General features: G+C 38.4%; 3 protein-coding genes across 3 annotated transcripts in view; 2 read left to right on the top strand and 1 right to left on the bottom strand.

Annotated features, from left to right (window-relative positions):
- aadac (arylacetamide deacetylase) overlaps positions 1-19,742 on the bottom strand; it is a 78,124-nt gene that overhangs the window by 47,851 nt on the left and 10,531 nt on the right. The window lies entirely within an intron of this gene.
- On the top strand, positions 11,137-14,092 carry LOC122878750 (P2Y purinoceptor 12-like). The gene is made up of 3 exons (XM_044202046.1): positions 11,137-11,298; positions 11,750-12,006; positions 12,533-14,092. Exons 2-3 carry the CDS (start codon positions 11,755-11,757, stop codon positions 13,343-13,345), a joined length of 1,065 nt encoding a protein of 354 aa, XP_044057981.1. The 5' UTR covers positions 11,137-11,298; positions 11,750-11,754; the 3' UTR covers positions 13,346-14,092.
- Positions 14,643-17,754, top strand: LOC122878753 (P2Y purinoceptor 13-like). The gene is made up of 2 exons (XM_044202049.1): positions 14,643-14,855; positions 15,898-17,754. Exon 2 carries the CDS (start codon positions 15,903-15,905, stop codon positions 16,890-16,892), a length of 990 nt encoding a protein of 329 aa, XP_044057984.1. The 5' UTR covers positions 14,643-14,855; positions 15,898-15,902; the 3' UTR covers positions 16,893-17,754.

Here is a 19,742-nt window from a genome sequence, read left to right as displayed (position 1 = left end):
GTGTGTAGATCGGCAACTGTTTGCTGCCACGTTTGCCATATATATTGCCATAAGGTGATAGTATGTCAGTGTTGCCCCCCAAGTTAGTTATTGCATGTTTAAAGAAGAAATTGCTAGGTACATAGTCATACCCATTTCCTTAGTTGCAATCACTCTAACTCTGTTGCTAATAATTATTTTTTAACATAATTAACTTTCAATCAACATTCAATAGACATTTTAATTATTGTAGGTAAATGTTTACTTCAAATACCTTTTGATTTCTCATAGCAGGAAAAGCACACATGGAACTAATAACACTAACAAGGGTCAGTTCTATGTGTTACCAGGGCAAAGCTAAATGGGATGCTTTAATTACACCTGTGCTTTTCCTGCTATGAGAAGTCAAAAGGTCTTTGAAGCAAACATTTACCTACAATAATTAAAAATACAATCAGCATTTATTTTTTCACAGTCATTATAGAAAAATTGCATATTGTACCATTAATTTAAGAATTCATACCTACTTATGAAACTGAATGTACATTGTATGTTATCATATATCTGTGTGTGGGCAATGCCTGAAATGAGTAATGACAAACAGTTAAACAAAAGAGGAAACTTAGAGCTGAGTGAGAAAAAGAGGAAAGGAAGGATGAATTCTACAGAGTTGGTAGATGAGGGAAACCAGGGAAGGGTGAGACATATTTTTGGTCTGTGGTGCGAATTCCATACTTAAACTAGAATGCTAGCAGTCAGAACATGGAAACTGAGATCTCAGGAGAGGACTGCTGGGAGCTGACCAACAGCAGTCTGAGACAGTACTTCTCTGTTAGCTCAGAGACTCTGTCTTACTTCTTTGATGCTGCAAACTTGGCAACAAGTAAAGTGGATCACTTGTTACATTTTTGCTGCAATCGAAGCTTATAGGTGGTAGAATCTTTTCAAAATGTTAAAGTCGGTCGTTCCTTTACACACACACTACCTACAGTAGATCAGCATCTCTCTCTGTACCTGTGGCGATGCTGGAATTTCACACCAGCATTGTAGAATCCACACATCCACCTTCCAGCCACAAGTAAGACATATTCATCTTTGCACTTCTTTGACAGGTGGGATCTGTCATGCTGTGATGGTGGGTCCAGGTTTCTCAGACCATTGCTTCTCAGGAAAGGACTCAGGACTATTTTTGATAATCTGGAAGTTTATATGATGGCCATTAGTGAGGGAAAGGAAGGTATGCAGGTATCGGTTGTCGTCTGTAGTCTACAATAGTTGATTTGCAGTGGGACTCTATGAAAACCTCCTTTCTCTTCCTCAGATATCGTCTGTAAGTCTTAAGAGTGAGCCTTTAAGCACTATAAGCCAGGGATAAAAGCCAGGTACAAGGACAAAGGTGCAATCATAAATCAACTGACTTTAGCCATAAATTGGCCAAAGTTTTCAGTAAGTGGATACTACAACCATTAAATGCAAGGGGGCTTAGAAATACAATCACAAAAAGGATCCAACATAGCACACAGATTTTATGCATATTGTAAGGCACTTTTTAATGGGACCATATCCCTCAGTCTCTGCCCTGAGGGCAGAGGAAGTACGTCAATGGGGGTTCTCCACTCTGATTGGGTGCAGATGTGGGCCTTTGGTCTCCAGAGAGTAACCAGGTGGACTAGTGGAGCCCATTGCTGTGTACCTAACCTTCGTCACTACAATCCCACAAACATCAAACTAAAAACATCAAAGCACTTCTAAATTATTGAGTCCAAAAAGGAGGGGGCTTTTAAACAAGCCAGCTCACCCAATTAGGCTGCATCAACAATGTGGCAGTGCTACTTTACAGCAGAGGTTGATGTTTTCTCTCTGACAGGTTTAGCTTTTCCAAGAAACTTTTCAAGTTCAGTGATGAATTAATAAAGGTAAGTGGGGTGGGATGTCAGTAGAAACTTGAGGTTATAGAGGGGCCAGAACTTCACCAGGGCATTTGGCATTAATGACATGGGAATGCTTCATGCATCATCTCTTTTTTCTCACCCTGTAGTAGCTGCGATACATTCTGTGGCTGTTCAGTTGTAACATCCCCAACATTAGCTTTGGCCAGGCTTTTAATTTAAGCGAGACCTGCACATCTTTACTGGAATGAGGGAACAATTTCATACTCCATTCTGTGCCCCTGGTTGTAGGAATGAGATCTTCTATATTTCTCCTGTTTGACTGGTTTCCCATATTCTTTTGAAATCTCATTGTTTCCAGTATAAGAAGACAAAGCCCAAGTTGGAGGGCTATTGTGAAAGAGAGTCATGTGTTCTCAGACACATCCACAGTCAGCATTTCCTCTGTGCTTCTGGAAATAAAGTTTAATTTACCACTCCATAGTAAAGCCAATGTGTAATTTAGATGCAATCTGGAGGAGCTGTAACACAGCTGAGGAAACACTAAACACCTATAAATAAAAAACGAGACAGGAGCAGCAAGTCTTAGCTTTTGACAGCTCTGGTTTAAGTAAGACATATGTGCTTGTTCTCTAGACAAACATTCTAGTAGAAATGTATTTGCCGTGACTGAATACTTAACCTGTAACCAGCCCTATCTGTCGTGCTTTAAATTACAATATATTAACCATATATTCACACAGCTTTACAGGTAACTCTATAAGAAAATTAGTGCCAAGACAAAGCTTTTATTTATCTAGAACACAGTAAAGATCAGAGACTACTTATTCATATTCATCTTCACTTTGAGATAACATTATTAAGATTTCAGACCCAGCCAAATCATGCAACTTTGGACCCTGACTGTGCTATCCTGACAGGCAACCAATAGATGGCATCAACAGCTTTAATCATCATACTGTATCTGTTCTGTAATTTGAAATAACATAGATTATTCAATTATATTTGGGATTTAAATATGAAAATCTCTGAAAAAAAGACAGCCAGGCATACATTGTGTCACTCTGTTAAACTTGTAAACAGACTCAAAGGTTTAGCTTTACACTAAGTGCTGCGCTGAAATAATTTTACATGACATCACGTAGACCACCTGCTGCGGCTTGTCTGAACCTAGCAATCTCAGATACCACGATGACATCACAGGAAAAACAGACCCTCATTATAGCTCTGAGTTCACTGGTTGCTACTGAAGTCATGTTTGTTACTTGGATCCTCTAGACATTCCCCAAAGCAATTTTCTATCACATCATTTTATGACATATTGCTTTATATCCAGTGTCCAAAGCATACAAGGAAACTGACCTTAGTTTGCACATGAAGAAAGTATGTTTTAGGTTTAGGTCATTTGCATCCACAGTAGTGCCTTCTTTCCTAGTTCGTACATGACATTGACCTTTTTGCACATGTATTCCCCAACACTGTGGTTAACTGCTGAAGCTGACACTTTCTGCCCTGTCCCTTGGTCTATCTGCTGCCCTCTGTGTGCACACAGGTCTCTTCTAAACACACAGAGACACCCTGTCAAATATGCCTGGTATCCCAGACTGGCCAGTCTCTCAAAGGGAGCTGTTGTCCCTCTTTTTTCCAATTCTCAAGCCACAGCTCTGCATTCTGCTTTTTCAGGCAGTGGGTTGAGGGATTATCAGACAAACATCAACACTCTGGATGAGAATTTAAAAGAGGAATGCCACTGCTGACAGGTGCCAGAGGCACTCAAAATGTGTCCCCACTTTGGTTTCATTGCAGTTGCAGATGGAGTTTTTCCCCATTAACAAGATGAGGTCTTAATGCCTCACCACTGTGTAGGTGCTTGGAGTTTATTTGTTAAGAATGAGTCACAGGGAGGGTATGTAAGGGGTGGTTGTGTGCAAAATTTGGTAAATGCTGTTGGGACTGGAAGTAGTATGGGGTGGCTGTGGCTTAGGAGCTAGAGCGGTTTGTCCATGATCACCAGCACCTCCCGTCAACACATGTCGAAGTGTCCTTGGGCAAGACACTGAGCCCAAATTGTTGGTTAGGCCAGCACCTTGCATGGTAGCTCACTGCTATCAGTGTGTGAGTGTGTGAGAGGCAAATTGTAAAGTGCTATGGATAAAAGCGCTATATGAATGCACCCATTTAAAGCTGCTATAGGTGTTGATGCACATGATGACACAATAAATGAAATAAATAACTAATCCTCACATGTGTCTCTCTACTCATCATCCAATATAGACCAAAATGACAAGAATTATGAAAATCAATACTATTCACGACCTTGACAACTGTACATTTTTGTTTTCACACTAGGTCTTCTTATAGCATTGATCTATAGCGATACCATTATTCACTTTTGAATAAATTAGCTTGAGTAGGTGAGATCCCACACTGCCAGGATTCACATTGTCATCATGACAGTTATACACAAGGTTGAAATGGGGTTGACACACGTTGTTACACAAGGATGTACATGTCCCATAACATATGACCATATTTTAATGTCATGGTATTACCTAAATGCATCATCACTATGCACTATTTGTACAATAGCCACTGCTACTGTAAAAATGTACTGCGTATGCACACAAATTGCTATGGTCATTGTCAAATTGTTACAGATGTGTTTAAATCTGCATTAAAATACTTTTTGTCCACTTGGAAGCAGTGCAATAAGCTGTAAACACAACATATTATCACGTTATGAAGTTGTTATGGTAAATTTGTTAGCAAGCAGTTGCCTATTTACAAATCCAGCAGAGACAGAGCAACATTAGCATTCATTTGTAGTCGTGTTTCTGTCCACCTGACAAATCTAAGTCCAATATTCACTCTTCTTTTAGCTCTGTTTTGGTCTCCACCAACTCCTGAGGGAAATATCTGGCTCAAGCAATAAAACCAAAACAATGAGCTGAAAGTCACTGAAACACTCCTGAGAACTTCAAAATTGGGCGATAGTTGTTACATATGAATGATGATGATCGTTAATATAAAAATAATGATTAGTGCAACTTTAAACTGTTGCAAAATGCAAAGTTTATATTAAACTTGCTTCACATTTGGATGGACACATAAGGTAAACAAAACTACCATTAAAACTTGAAATAAACTTGTGTTAGTCGGATGCAGATGTGAAAAGATCAGTTGTGTCAGCCAGGTAGTGTCTAGTAGTTCATTCACTGATGCATATGCCAGACCCAAGAGATGAGCTATGATTTGTAGCAATACCCAAACAAAAGCAGTTGCTAGGAAAATGTCTATGTGAGCAACAAACTGGAGCTCAGGATGGAATCAACGACATCATTCACTGGTAGAAACTAAAGCCCAGGAGCCAGCTGGACCCATTGATGTTGGTGTATGTGTGTGTGTGCGTGTGCAGTTTTGATGCAGACGGTCAACACACCCATACTGGACACATGGGGCTCATGAGAAATTAAGGAATTTACTTAAGTCAGCAGTTGTCAATGTAGAGCCCTCACAAAGCTCATAAAAAACTAAAACTAGCAGCTATAGTAGAACAAATAGACCATTTCAATACATGTTTATGATCACCATGGAATGATGCTTTACACCCTAATGGCGCAGCAACAGCAAATGTGGTTTCATCCTCAATAAAAGCTAAAAATACAGTAGCTTATAGTATTTTTTTAGTTATATCCATCTCCCCCTTCACTTCCATATGAGCTGCTGTAGCTTTGTCAGTGTGGATAACCATATGGGAGGCAGACCCACTGGAACCTACACTTAACAGCACACCAGCAGCAGCAGTAGCTAAAGAAACCTTACACTGTCAAAACAAAGTGTGGCCCACACATTTCAACTATGTCAACTAGTAGAAGCTAATTTGAAAGCCTGCCAAAGGAAATGTATACACATAAACATGCATACACAAAGACAAAGACAGTCACAAACAAACCACAAGCAAGGACCACCCTGAATGCTTTTTCTCTCTCTCTCTCTACATGGTAAGAAGTTCTATTCTTACGTCTTTCTACCTGTCACGCTGACAAGGTAGAAAGGGTAAGGGTCGGGGGTCGCATCACGCAGGCTTTTCACACCACAGCTGTTACAGCTCTGTGTCTGTTATTAGCTTGATGTTTGCCCTCAAACACCGGTGTTTCTTTCCATTACCTTTTCCCTAACCTCATATTGACTGTTGTGATAAAAGACTCTCCAAAGGCGGCTTAAAGACAGACAGACATTTTTGCTCAAAGCAGGGCTGCTAAAGGCAATACCCCACGCGCAGAGAGGAAATTAAGTTTTTCTCCCTCCACTCTCCAGCTTCATTATCGCCACAGGGTGAAAAAAAGTACAAGACAGTAAAGTAGGCTTGTGGTCTGGGATTGGTAGAAAGTGGCGAGTGGTGATTTAAAAGTCAAGAGGTGACGTGGGAGTTGAGGAAAGCAGTGCACCTACAGAGAGGGAAAAGCATGTCTCTGTGTGTGTAACGGGGGTTTTGAGGAGGTTCAGAGGGGTTTAAATGGAAAGTCAGTCAAGTCTTATGTTACGTTATTTTTATTTCCTCTCCTCATTCCCTTCTTCCTGTCTGTCTGAGAAGGAGCTGACGAGGATTACTATTTGTGTGAATATAGTGCAGCTTTGCCTGTGCCTGCATGCGTGTCTGCAACTGTGCATTCACACACTATTTGATTATACCTTTGCGTAAGGTGATTCATTTTATTTTAAAATATCAAAAAAAGAGGTAGGATTACACAATGACCCTTGTTCTGGAGAACTCAGGACACATAATTTAAAAAACGGATCAATCGTTTGGCGAACTCATGTCAGGCCTGAGGTGAAACCCCAGGAATAGAAGCAAAAAAGGAAGCAATGTAGAAAAATACAAAGTGTTAAACTGAAAAGCAGCAAGTGTAGCTGTCGAGTCCTCTCCAGGAGAATTCATGCTTCATGCAGTCCTGATCAGACCTCGATGTGCAGAGATCACAGCTGTGGGAAACATGACTGCATGTAAATATGGATGGTTAGGAAATCGACCTCACGTACAGTATATGTGATCAAATTTAGGCTGAGCTATGCATGTGACATCAGAGACATTTAGTTAAGTATTTTCTTAGGAAGTGAATGCTGCTGACTATGCCAATTTTGCAGCAGACACAGGAAGTTGCAGCATTGTCATGCTAACTGCTTGCACTTGATAGAATCATGGCAGAAGGCCATCAGGGTCATGTGATGAGGAGAGAAGTAGATACCAACATGTGGAGATTAATAATTCTATGTCAGTATTTTACATTTACATTCTGACAAAATTGTTACATTTTAAATTCATTGACTAAATGCTTTTAAATTTTACTTTGTGTTAATCCATTTACTAACGTGTCTTCCTATTACATTCTATCTCACAGTTCATTTTTCTTCTGCTTCAACATTTAGAGGTCACAGTGCAGTAAAAATGTGAATTATTATTCCTGTGACACACTCCAGAATCCATACTGGACTCGTAGAATATGATCCCAATGTGATGAATCCTCCATTCTGTAACTACAAGGGCATTCAGAGAGCACAGACCTCTCCAAGGCCAATAGTCCAGTCTTTTATGATAGGCAAATCTTCAAGTGCTACCACTATAAATGTCTGGCTATATTTCCAAAACTATTAGAATTACAGTATGTCAAAATATGGTTGTGCCTACTAGCTGAAACCTCATCATCTCAGCTGTGCATTTATTATGTACTTCTAAATTGGAAATATTTCACATACATTTGTGAAAACCAGAAAATACTTATACTATCATGTACATATGTACAGATATCAAATGCTTAGACTGAAATAACATCATGAACATGGCAGCTTGTTATCAGAAACAGTTGTTATGAAAAACTGTATGTTTACAGGGAAGAAATTTTTACTTGAGTCAAATTTAAATTTGCACATAGAAAAAAACCTTATTAGGCTACACAAACCAGTTTGATTTAGCAACTTAATATTTACAGACATAGTGAAATAATTTTAGTATGTCATACAGTATAGAAATCAGAAAACATTTTGTTAAGCTATAAATATAACTACAGATATATCTACAGACGCACCTGCAGCACACAAAATGATAACCCAATTACCTCGGTGAACTCTTTGCCAGTAAGAGAGCAGAGAGCTAATGTTTATCAAGCAAGAGAGGAGGAAGCTAGCGCTAACAGCACCCCAAGAGCAGCTGCAGGAGGACAACCGCAAAGAGTTAACACATCCCTGCCAGCCTCGCGACCATGCTTTTCCTTGTAGGCGTTTTGGAGATGAAAACTTTTCCCATTGTTCTCAACCTCTGTGGTTTGATAGGTGGAGAAGGCTACCCTTAACTGCAAAGACGGACAGCATGCGTCCAGGCTGTGCAGAAAAAACTAGTATCTTTAGATCAGCATGGGTGGACGGAAAAGCTTTTTGTGGAGAGAGGATTTTTCAACTGGCGTAAGACCAACGCAAAATTCAGTTTGAACGAGAAATCGCCAATACACAGAGATGCTATTCAAACACTGGTTGGGTTACAGCAAATGCCAAGTGCCCTTCTTTCTGATATGGCAGCTAAAGAACAGCAGACAGCAAGAAATATCCTGGAAAGTTTGTTCTGTTCCATTTCCTTTCTGAGAAGAAAGGGATTGCCATTTAGAGGAGACACAATGGTATCCTCTATGAGTTGATGTTGGAGCAGACCTATAATTTACCTAAAGAAAGAGAATGGATGATGAGGTGAGACAACTGGATTAGCCACACAATCCACAATTAAATCATCACCCAGTTTGCACATACTATTCAAAGAGTGCACTACTGCAGAGACACTGTTTACATGTTTGAAAGACATTCTAGTGAGGCTGAACATTCCTATTGCTCATCTTCAGGGGTATTGCTTTGATGGTGCCTCCAATATGTCTGGCTGTTTGTCTGGTGTTCAGGCCCAGCTGAAAGAAGCCCACACTCATTGTATGTACACTGTTGCAATCATTCCCTGGATCTTGTCCTTCGGGTCGCACGTGAGATGAGCCTGATAGCAGAAGGACTAAACTTTATGCAGGGTGTTGCTGTGCTTATCAAAAGAATCAGCTAAATACAAGCATCTGTTTGAATCACTATTTGCCTGTGAAGACATCATCATCAACATTTTGGGCTTGTGCCCAACAAGTTGGTGTGTGCAAACAAAAGCGATTCAGCCCTGTTGCTCATCATATCCTGTCTTACTGGCCAAACTGGAATGCCTGAAGGAGGACAGAAGTGTAAGAGGGGATACCAGGGCCAAAGTAGCCGGACTTCTTAAACAGGCACTCAAAGGCAAAATTCTCTTCAGCCTTCGCTGCTTTGAAGCACTATTTGGCCCTTGTGAGGCAGTGGCAAAAACCCTGCAGTGTTTATAGCTGTGAGACAATGCTGCCAGAAATCACGTGACTTGCAAGCTCGCAGCTGTGTGGGCAGATCTCTGAAAAGTGGGTGTTGTAAACTCAGCTGTGAAAGAACAGTCTGCAATACGAATGCAAATGTTCGAAACGTTACAACGTTTAAAAACCACCATATGCGCACCTTTTTTTCCCCCAAGCTTCTTTTCAGATTCAAGATATGACATGATATTTATCCCATAATGCTACACCCTTCCACCAACTTTCATGGAAATCGACAAAGTAGTTTTTCCGTAATCCTGCCGACTGACAAACAAACAAACGGCACCGAAAACACTGGGTAATAATGCTGGCAAGTCCAAAGGCTCTCACCTTCTCCCACCTACTCTGCTTTTATATGTTACCAAACTAACTGCCAGCAATCAAAATGGAAGCATTAAACAACCTTAACCAGTGTGACAAACTCACTTGAGTACTGTGTGATAAAGTTTAGACTTTTGGACAGGACTACGTCTGTTATACAACACATCAGACAGCAATTTGGGGACGTTTCTTAATGCTCTGTCTCTTAGAGATTGAAATCGGTTAGTGAAACCACTTAAATGGAAACAAATGTCTATTTCCAACATGAACGATGTCTTAGAGACAACATGGTAGAAAATGTTACAACCAACAGGACCTGGGAAAGCAGTGAGTTCATCAGAATGGGATTGTGAGCAATGGAAAAGTTTTATATCAGTGAAGCATCTGCCAAAAACTGTTTCATATTTTTTCCACCTTGGAACATAAGGTTTTACTGCCATATGCTTCTAAGCTGTTTGTTTTTTAAAGGAATTGCATTATACTGTATCAAAAGTTTGATTTACACTATTTGAGGACTTAATATAAATATAATATAAATAATTAAACCTGTCACAATGCAGAAATGTGTGTTAAAGTGATGAATGCTTAACTATGTTGGTCACTTGAGACTGTCCAGAGTGTTTTCTTGCTTTTTGCCCAGTGCATGCTGTGATGCAGTTTAGAGTTCCCTGCAGAGGAACAAGCTGGCATAGACAATAAAGAGAAGGATGTGTTTAATGACAAATCATTTTTGCCTTGCATAACCCCTGACTGTTGGTAGAATAAGCGCATCACTGTACCATTAAGCAGGTTTAAATTGACCAAATTACAGCTTATGACCCACAGTACCTTCATCAAATGTAGTGATTGTAATGCATTTATCCAATAATAAAAAAATTTTTAATTTACAGACAACCAAATTATTTTATTTATGTAGCACATTTCTTTAAAGAGACAGTTCACCCCAAAATCAAAAATACATATTTTTCCTCTTACCTGTAGTGCTATTTATCCATCTAGGTTGTTTTGGTGTGAGTTGCCGAGGTTTTTCAAATGTATTATGGCACTGCTTGAGCACCACGAGCCGAGTACCATCTAGTTCCATTATTATTTCTACTGCCAATATCTTTAAAACTCGGCAACTCACACCAAAACAATCTAGATGGATAAATAATAATACAGGTAAGAGGAAAAATATGTATATTTGATTTGGGGTGAACTGTTTAAATGTGTATAGAGTGTTTTAGAGTACAGGAATACATTAGTCATATAAGAAAACATACATTAAAGTGTATTTAGCCACTATATAAAATAATGCAGAAACAGTGGAGATTGCATATGAATGGTAACCACAAGTAAAATAAGAGAAAACACATGAGGGGACACATATTTATAGCACCTTAACACTCTGTTAAAATAGATCTAGAAATGCAGTCTGCAGCGTTTCCTCATGACAAAGAAAGGAGAAGAAAAAGAGAAAGTTTTCCTGTGGCTTATGTATCACCAACACACACACACACACACACACACACACACACACACACACACACACACACACAGTTGTTTGAAACATTGAAACTGTGTGAATCAGACAGATGGTCAGTGTCAGATCACATTTGTACAGAATACAGAAGAGAGTGGGACCGGAAAACTCAATAAGAACTACACTGGGACCTCGATGGGACTCCACTGACACATATCAGAAGCACTGACAGGTCAGTTACAAAACCTTAAATTGTATTTATAATAGTAACTCAGGGTAGATGTGCAGAATATACTTCATTGTGAAAATGTTGAAATTTTACTTTTAGGCCTAATGCAGATTTCACTAAAGGCAGTTTACATAAAGCATGAAAATCAGATATACTTTAAATGTAACAGCTATAAATACTGTTTTTAGGAATGTTATATTGGTGTTTTTTATACTATGACACAGCTCAACATAAATTGAATGTGTGTACAATATGACTGCAAAATTGTAAGGCTGTTATATTAGATTGCTTTATATTGTACAGGTATTTTTTCCACCTTCTATACATGAAGTAAGAATGACTCACTTCTTAAAGAAAAAGTCATTTTAGCAGAGTATCAGACTTCAAGGTTCAAGTGTTTTTGTTTTTTTGTTCGTTTTTTGACAAACAACCTTCTCTTGTATTTTTTGGACAGCAATCATGGAGAGAAATACGACTTTTCCCCTGTTCCACGGCAATAACAGCCACACCAACAGCACTTGTTCCCGTGACAATATTTTGAAAACTGTGGTTTTTCCTGTTCTCTACTCCTTTCTCTTCCTGGTGGGGCTGTCACTCAATGGCATGGCGGTGTGGGTGTTTTTTCGCATCCCCTCAAAATCTCACTTCATTATATACCTGAAGAATATTGTGGTTGCGGATGTCATCATGACCTTCACCTTCCCTTTCAAGGTATGGTTTTACTGGCACAATTTACTTAAAAGGCACACTATATAAAGGGTTTATAAGTTGTAACTAATGCCTTTACTAATGGTTATTAAACCATTTCTAATAGATTAGTTTTAGGTCATTCATATTCAAGTCATTAATAAAGGGTTACGAGTTTCTCGGGTTCTAATAAGGCATCAAGTCTGCAGTTATAAATTTTAATAACTCATTAATAAAGAGTATTAAACAACAGTTTTGAAGTAACATGTTAATAGTCATTATTTAAGGGTTAGGAGTTTCTCAGTCTCTAATAAGCCATCATTAACACTTAGTAAGTCATCTGCAGTTATAAATGTTAATAAGTCAATGATAAAGTGTTTCTTGCAATAATCCATCAAGTACAGTTGTAAAGTCATTAGTTACAACCTTTAAACCCTTTTTAATAAGTGACTAATTAGAAAGTGGTACTGTTAACTTATCAACAAAATATACTATATGGCTTGAGTGTTTAAGAGAAAAATGTAAAAGACTGAACACTGTGTTTCTGCAGGTGTTATCAGACTCCAACATGGCTTCCACTGAGCTGCGTATATTTGTGTGTCGAGTTTCCTCAGTGCTCTTCTACCTCACCATGTATATCAGCATCCTCTTCTTCGGCCTCATCAGCATCGATCGCTGCAGAAAGACCCTCAAGCCCTTTAGGGGGACTAATGCAGCCCGGTTGGCCCGTCGCAAATTCCTTTCAGGAGCCATCTGGACCATTCTGCTGGTTCTCTGTCTGCCCAATGTGATCCTGACATGTAAAACCCCGACTTCAAAATACTTCAAGTGCAGTGACCTGAAGACAGAGGCCGGGCTGTATTGGCATGAGGTGGTAAATCATGTCTGTCAAGTTATTTTCTGGGGCAACCTGGTGACTGTGATAGTATGCTACACTCTTATCACCAAAGAGCTGTACAGATCCTACTCCCGCACTAAGTCCCGCAGCACCAGAGGGACAGCGAAGACCGACCAGGCCAAAAGAAAAATGAATGCAAACGTGTTCCTGGTTCTAGCAGTGTTCTTTGTGTGCTTTGTGCCGTTTCACTTTGCCCGTGTGCCATACACCATCAGCCAGACCCGAGTTCTCTTTGACTGTAACCTCAAACTCTTCTTCTTCCAGCTGAAGGAAAGTACACTCTTCCTCTCATCCTTAAATTCTCTGCTGGACCCTCTCATCTACTTCTTCCTCTGTAAGTCCTTCAGGACTACTTTGTTCAAGACCCTGCAGCTGCCTCCTGGTACCTGTAGCTGGCTTATAAGGAGAGGGTCAGACACAAATACAGGCAGTACTCCTCTGAGAGACTCATCTGTCTGTACATAAAACCACTGGATGTGATAAAGACTTTTATTTGTGCTATCTGAATGTGCGTATTCTGTTGCCAGATCACATAGTACTTGAAAATGATGTTCTGTTTTTAAGAATTGCATCAAATCCAAATTCAGCTTTGTGACTAAACATTAGAGAAATACAGTAGGTGACACACACAGTGATCTATTTTCTGTAAAAACAGACAATTATTGCCAGTAAGAAAAGTTTAAACATGAAGTTTTGCTGATGTTTTCTTACCTGTGTTAAACTTGAAGAACCTAAATTGGTTTTTCTTTGTTTTCCTTTCTGTTCTCTATTCCAGTTGATAACAACATGAGGTTTCTCTTGTATGTTTTCATACCCACTAATCTTGAAAAGAAGAAATGTGATGTATTCATTTGCAAACTGCTCTAAAATAGTCTACCTGTATAATAAACCTCAAGTTTTACAAAGAATCTCCAGTTGGTACACTGTGTTCTCTTATTGTTACATGAGCATGAAGGTCCTGCTGTTTAGCTGTGTTAGCATTGACTGATTCTTTAGGATAATCAAACCATATAGCAGGCAAATGTGTCAAAATGTTATGTCTGTATACATTTGTGATTTATTCTATCGTTTTGCTGCTAACAACGATCCTCATCTATCTAAGTAAGTAAGTAAGTAGCTAAGGAATAGAAAAGCACTCAAGCACATAATGTGGGGGGCTTTCCAAATGACTGGGTTGTTTGTATTGAAACAACAATAAAGGAAGTAAAGACAGCTTTACTGTTTGTTGGTTCTGTGGTTTGTGGAATATTATGCAACTAGCACTTTTCACATAGCCAAATATTAAAACCCATATGGCTCAATTCACTTACAGTATCTACTTCTTGCTGGGAATGTACTTAGAGAAAAAAACACACTTTATGAGCCCTACTCACTGGTATCATTTGTCACATCTCAAAATGTAACCATTAATGATATGTATGTGGGAAATGAATTCTAAATCCTGAAATCCAATATAATAATAATAATAATTTTTTCATGTCTTTCCAAATATAAAAAAAACCATCATATTACCACTTTTTGTTTTAGCTTGCTATTGTCAAGTTTATCAATCTACTGTAGTAGTAAATATGTGACCCAAAAGTAAAAGAAGATAATGATTACATTGTCACTAAATTATCACTGTCACACCATTACACTGTTGAAAATGAAGAATTTAATCATATCTATCTTTTTTAAGACAAAAGAAACATGTCCATTAAAAGTATGTATATTTTAAGAACTACTAGCTATATAGAGACCAGTAGAAATAAAGTAACCTGGAGTTGAAGACAGATATGACTTCAGTGTAGCCTGAAAACACATGGCTTAGCATGATGAATGTTATTTGAATACCCCCCACCGCAGCAGCTCATTGTTCATGGATTTGCATCTCTGGTTGAAGAGGCTGACACACTTTGATCATTTATCTTGTAAAGGTGTTAATCCCAGGCTACACAGTGAGGAAGTAAGGAGGTTAAGAAGATAACCATTGCGGGTGAGTGACTTAATATTATGTTATGTTACACAACTTTTTGAGTGAGTAGAGGAGAAATTCTTAAGCTTTCCTTAAGTACTTGATTTTTCTTTACAGTTACAGATAGTATATTAGATAGTATATTCACTCTTAATATCAGTCTAAATTTAACTGCACATATGAACCTTGAATGTATAAAATATGTACACTGAATACTCTGATGAGGTGAATCCAGGTAAAACTCTTACTGATTACACTTAGTAAATCAATTACAAAGGAGACAAAGAGAAGCAGACACATTAATGAAGCTTTGAAGCAACTAAGATCTATTGTGCAGAAGGGACTGTGACTCAACACCAGTCCCCAAAAGTCGGTAGATTTGGTGTAGTATAGTCAGCATGCCTTTATCTGATAAAAATAATACAATCCAGTTTTTTTGTTTCTTTGTTTTTTTGCTGTTGTATTTAGTATGGTGAAAACAAATCTAACAATTGCATAACTTCCATCATTCAGTGTCAAAAGTGGAAGTGTCAGGTTTCGCATCCAGAATACATGCAAATGCTATGGTTGAGTATTAAAAACCAAATCGTAGCAACGAATGTCTTTTATACTAATGACAAATGCAAATCAGGTCCAACTGGGCAAGCAGGAAACATTTAGAGCAGTTTTCAGTCTCAAATGAGCCTTAGGCAGGGGCCAATTCCACTAAAACTCAGCCCCCTGGACCTCTCAGCCCAGTCATTTACTCTAAAACTCCCCTGCCTTTGAGGAATCCACCCTAAGACTGGATGTTGCTTTCTCATGTCACTGAATGTTGCTCCAACAAATACATCAACTCTGCTCATTTCACTTCCAAATTTGTTGAAACATAGTAAAGAAATATGAATCAAAAGCAAAAGCTCATGATGTGGGTCTGATCCACAGGGCCTACAGAACTCACTGCTAATTTTCTATCCCACAAGCTCATCACAGATGTAAACTAGCTAAGGGTTCTGCTGAAATTCAGCAGAATGCAAAACTTGTTGAGTTTTTCCTTGATGTCTGTATGTTTTTGTTATTCCAGATTTCATGATGGTGTCTAACAACTCAGCACTCTTCTCCTCTGACTGTTCTACTTTCAACCTTGGGGCCGTAAAAGTGGCTGTCTCGTACCTTTTCTTCATCATGTTCCCCGTTGCGTTACTGCTCAATGGGGTAGCAGCGTGGGTGTCTTTTCACCTCCGGTCCACCACCACCTTCATAGTATATCTCAAAAACCTGGTGGCTGCTGACCTGCTCATGACAATGACACTACCAGCGATAGCAGCTAGCATGCTACCTGAAGCAGCAGTTGAATTAAGAGTGTTTGCTTGCCGTTACTCTTATGTCATTTTCTACTGCTGTTTGTACACCAGTATTGCTTTAATGGGTCTTATCAGCCTTGACCGCTTCTTCAAAATTGTTAGACCATGGGGAAAGATGTTAGGACAAAACATGGCCTTCAGTCTTGTAATGTCCACCTTGGTTTGGGTGGTGTTATTTGGCTTTACAGTTATCCCAACTATCATTCTAACTGACCAGGATCCCGTTAATATAACAGATGATTTCTGTATGTCCCTGAAAAGTCCAGCTGGTCTGACTCTTCACAAGTATGTGGTTCTGTCGATGGAGATTCTTTTCTGGCTTGTCAGCATACTGATCGTGTTTTGCTACATCTGCATCACCCTGAAAGTCCTGCAGTCCTACAGAAACTCTGGGAGCAACAACAGCCACGGAAAGAAGAAGACCAAGCTCCGAGTCTTCTTGATCCTTCTTGTGTTTTTTATGTGTTTTGTGCCTCTTCACGTGATGCGTATTCCATTCACACTATATGAAATCCTTGGCATTGATGGCTGCGCTCAAATGTGGGTGATAGTCCATAAATTAGTCCTGTGGGTCTCTACCACTAACGCCTGCCTGGACCCTCTTCTCTACATCTACCTGTGTAGGGAGTACAGAGACAAACTGGTTGACATGATGAAAGCTAGAGGGATCTGTGTTGGGTTATATTCAGGTAAAAGAGCGGAGACTTCACAGTAGAAAGACGTCATTTATTAGTCAGCAAATGTTGGTTGAAATGAAGTTAGAGACAAATAAGATGTCCTCAGTCACAAATTAGACTGTTGTTTTATTTTATGGGTTGACAAACATAAATAACTTAGGAAGCAGAAGAGCCTTAGTAGTCTTACAGTAACTTTTGATCTTTAGATTTTATGTTGTACTGCCCTCTAGTGTCCTAATGAGGATTAGCATATATTAACGGTAAATGTCCACTAAGAGAAACAAGGTAGAAACATGGAGAAAAGAAAAAAAAAAAAACATATGAGAAATATGATGTAAATTTCATTTCAAAAATACACTATGCACAGGTATTTTACTGTTCTAAATTAAGTGGGTTCAACCATTTGGACAGACAAATTTTATGTTAAATCTCAGTGGTCATGTTTCAGAACAGTTTGTCTTTTTTATGAAAGTACATTTTATTTCCCACATTGAGGTGTTGTTGGGAGACGTATATCAATAAATTTGAGTGTGAAGTCATGTTTCGTTTTTCTGTGATGGGGTCACCGCAGATACAGTCTAACCATTAGCCAATTGTCTCATTAATGATGTAACTCAGTCTTGTCTCCCGTTGGTTTTTTCAGGGGAATTTAAATGAACTGTATAATGAAACAATATAGTAGAAACAGGGGCTCCCTGTTTTTACTGCACAAAACAACAATATAATTGCATCCTATAAAAGTTTAGCCTATTATTTCAAAGGATAAAATAAATGGTAACATAAATCTTTCCACAACATTTCTCATAAATCCTGCATCCAAATTTAATAAATTCCCTGAAAAAGAGCATTGCTCAGTTGCCAAAAATGAATTTCTTTTATTTGAATACATGTTATATTCAGTTTTTCATGGCCTCATAAAATGATTTCATTATTTTTAATTACTCTCTAAGTAATAAACTATGTGTATATGCAACAACAACAATGTCTCTCAGTGCCAAGCAGTGAAATTCAAAATTAAAATGAAATACCAATGCACCCACTTTGTTAGTCATCACAATACTCTAGACTACAATGCAACAATAATTTTGGTCACTAATACAAACTAACACATATGCCAAAGATTTCTAATTGATTTGACTGAAATGGAACTGAAACCCACCCCTCTATACAACTTCCTTTGTTTAAGAAGACAGTAAGCTCCTGTAGTGTAGCCTGTAGGCTGGCTTTAATATCTGAGGCCACCCTTTGGTCAGATGATGCCACTGCAACAGTTGCTGCATAATCAGCTCTTCAATTCTTGCAATAACTGGTGCAATCAGTGAGTCAATCAAAAAGCAAAGATACCCAAATAACAAAGCCAACAACCAAAACAACCAAATGAAGAGCACAAAAAAGAGACAATGACTTGTCTGCTTACCTTTTTTAATCAAAGAATCATCAGTTGCTGCTACAATATTTCTCAAAGGAAAGTTTATTTTCTTCTGCCAGCAATAAACAACACAATGATGGTAAGTGTGGAAACAAATTATGTGTTTTTAGCCTTCTAAATGATGCTCAGAGCTATGGGCATATCAGTATAAGGAACATTTGTTATGCTAATGACTCAGAGGATGATGACTAACATCAAACATGCAGGAGAGTTCAGGTCGAGGGTTCTTGTCTGTAAACAACAATAAACACTTACTTTGCTCACCTCCATCTTAAAGGTGAGACAGAAATAGAGAGATGTCTGAGGTTCATGTGTGGGCCAAAGGAAGTATGGGGCCCCCTGAATCCAAGCCTTCACCCCATCTAATCTCTGCTCTAAGTGGTGTTTATACTGTAGGCTGAGTGTATGACGTCTGTTATGCTTTTGGCTAAAGACCAGTCATTTTTTCCTATTTTTGCATATGTCCTGATAAATTGCAGGTCTTCTCACAGCTGAAATGTTGATTTGTTTGCTAGGAAAATCAACAGTGTGTCTTAAACACCTACCATGCCAGTACATTGTCACACAGGTCCAGCTTGCAGCTTTGTGTTTGAGAAGAGTGAGTCATCAACTGTAAGCTGGTAAGTTATTATCAAAATGTATCTTATTTACATCATTAGTTCGTAATGTAGTATTTGATAGGTTAATCCGTGATGACAAAGATATCCACTCAGCTAATTCTTTTAACATCTCCTTCTGAAGAGGTCTCTTAAAACATCAAATATAATGTACAAGAAAAGCACATTTGATGCTGTCAAAAAAAGACAAATATTGTAGTTTAAATGCTCAAAATGAAGGATGTAAAAACAAAGAAAAAAACAACTTAGACAACCTGAAAAGTCTAAATTAATAAATATCTATTATTATTGCATTCATTTTAAAAATTTAAACTATACCAAATCACCACTGTTTACACAGCTAAGAAATACTGTAAATGGCTTAGATTTCAGTTTAGAAACGTGTTGTTTTTCCATGAAAATAAATAATTTTCATAATAATGGCCAGTGTAAGGTTTCCATGTGTTGAATTAGTTACTTCTTCATCCACTCTACCTTGTGAAGTCTATAAGAAAAAAGAGCAGTTCTGTCAGGATGAGGAAACCTATAAGCTCCCCTTAATTAATTCTGAATTTGTATTAAAATGTATTTACACTTTTTTATTAATTAACTTTTTTGGTAAGGGTTAGAAAATTAGGGACACTAGAGTATTTATAACTCTGAATAAAAGTGTTGGCAGATACATACATGTATAATGAAAAGATTATAATAAAAAGATAAAAACACATTTATTTACACTACTATGTAGTAAACAACACCATAAACGACATGCTGCTCCCTTTGCTTTGCTTAGCCTGCAACTCTGACTTGGATAAGCGACGGACAATGGATGAATGGATTGATCCTCCCTTTGACATTACCCA

Source organism: Siniperca chuatsi, linkage group LG7, assembly GCF_020085105.1.
Source record: "Siniperca chuatsi isolate FFG_IHB_CAS linkage group LG7, ASM2008510v1, whole genome shotgun sequence".
NCBI lineage: Eukaryota > Metazoa > Chordata > Actinopteri > Centrarchiformes > Sinipercidae > Siniperca > Siniperca chuatsi.
Note: the sequence above shows the minus strand (reverse complement) of the source record. Positions and strands in the feature narration are given on the sequence as shown.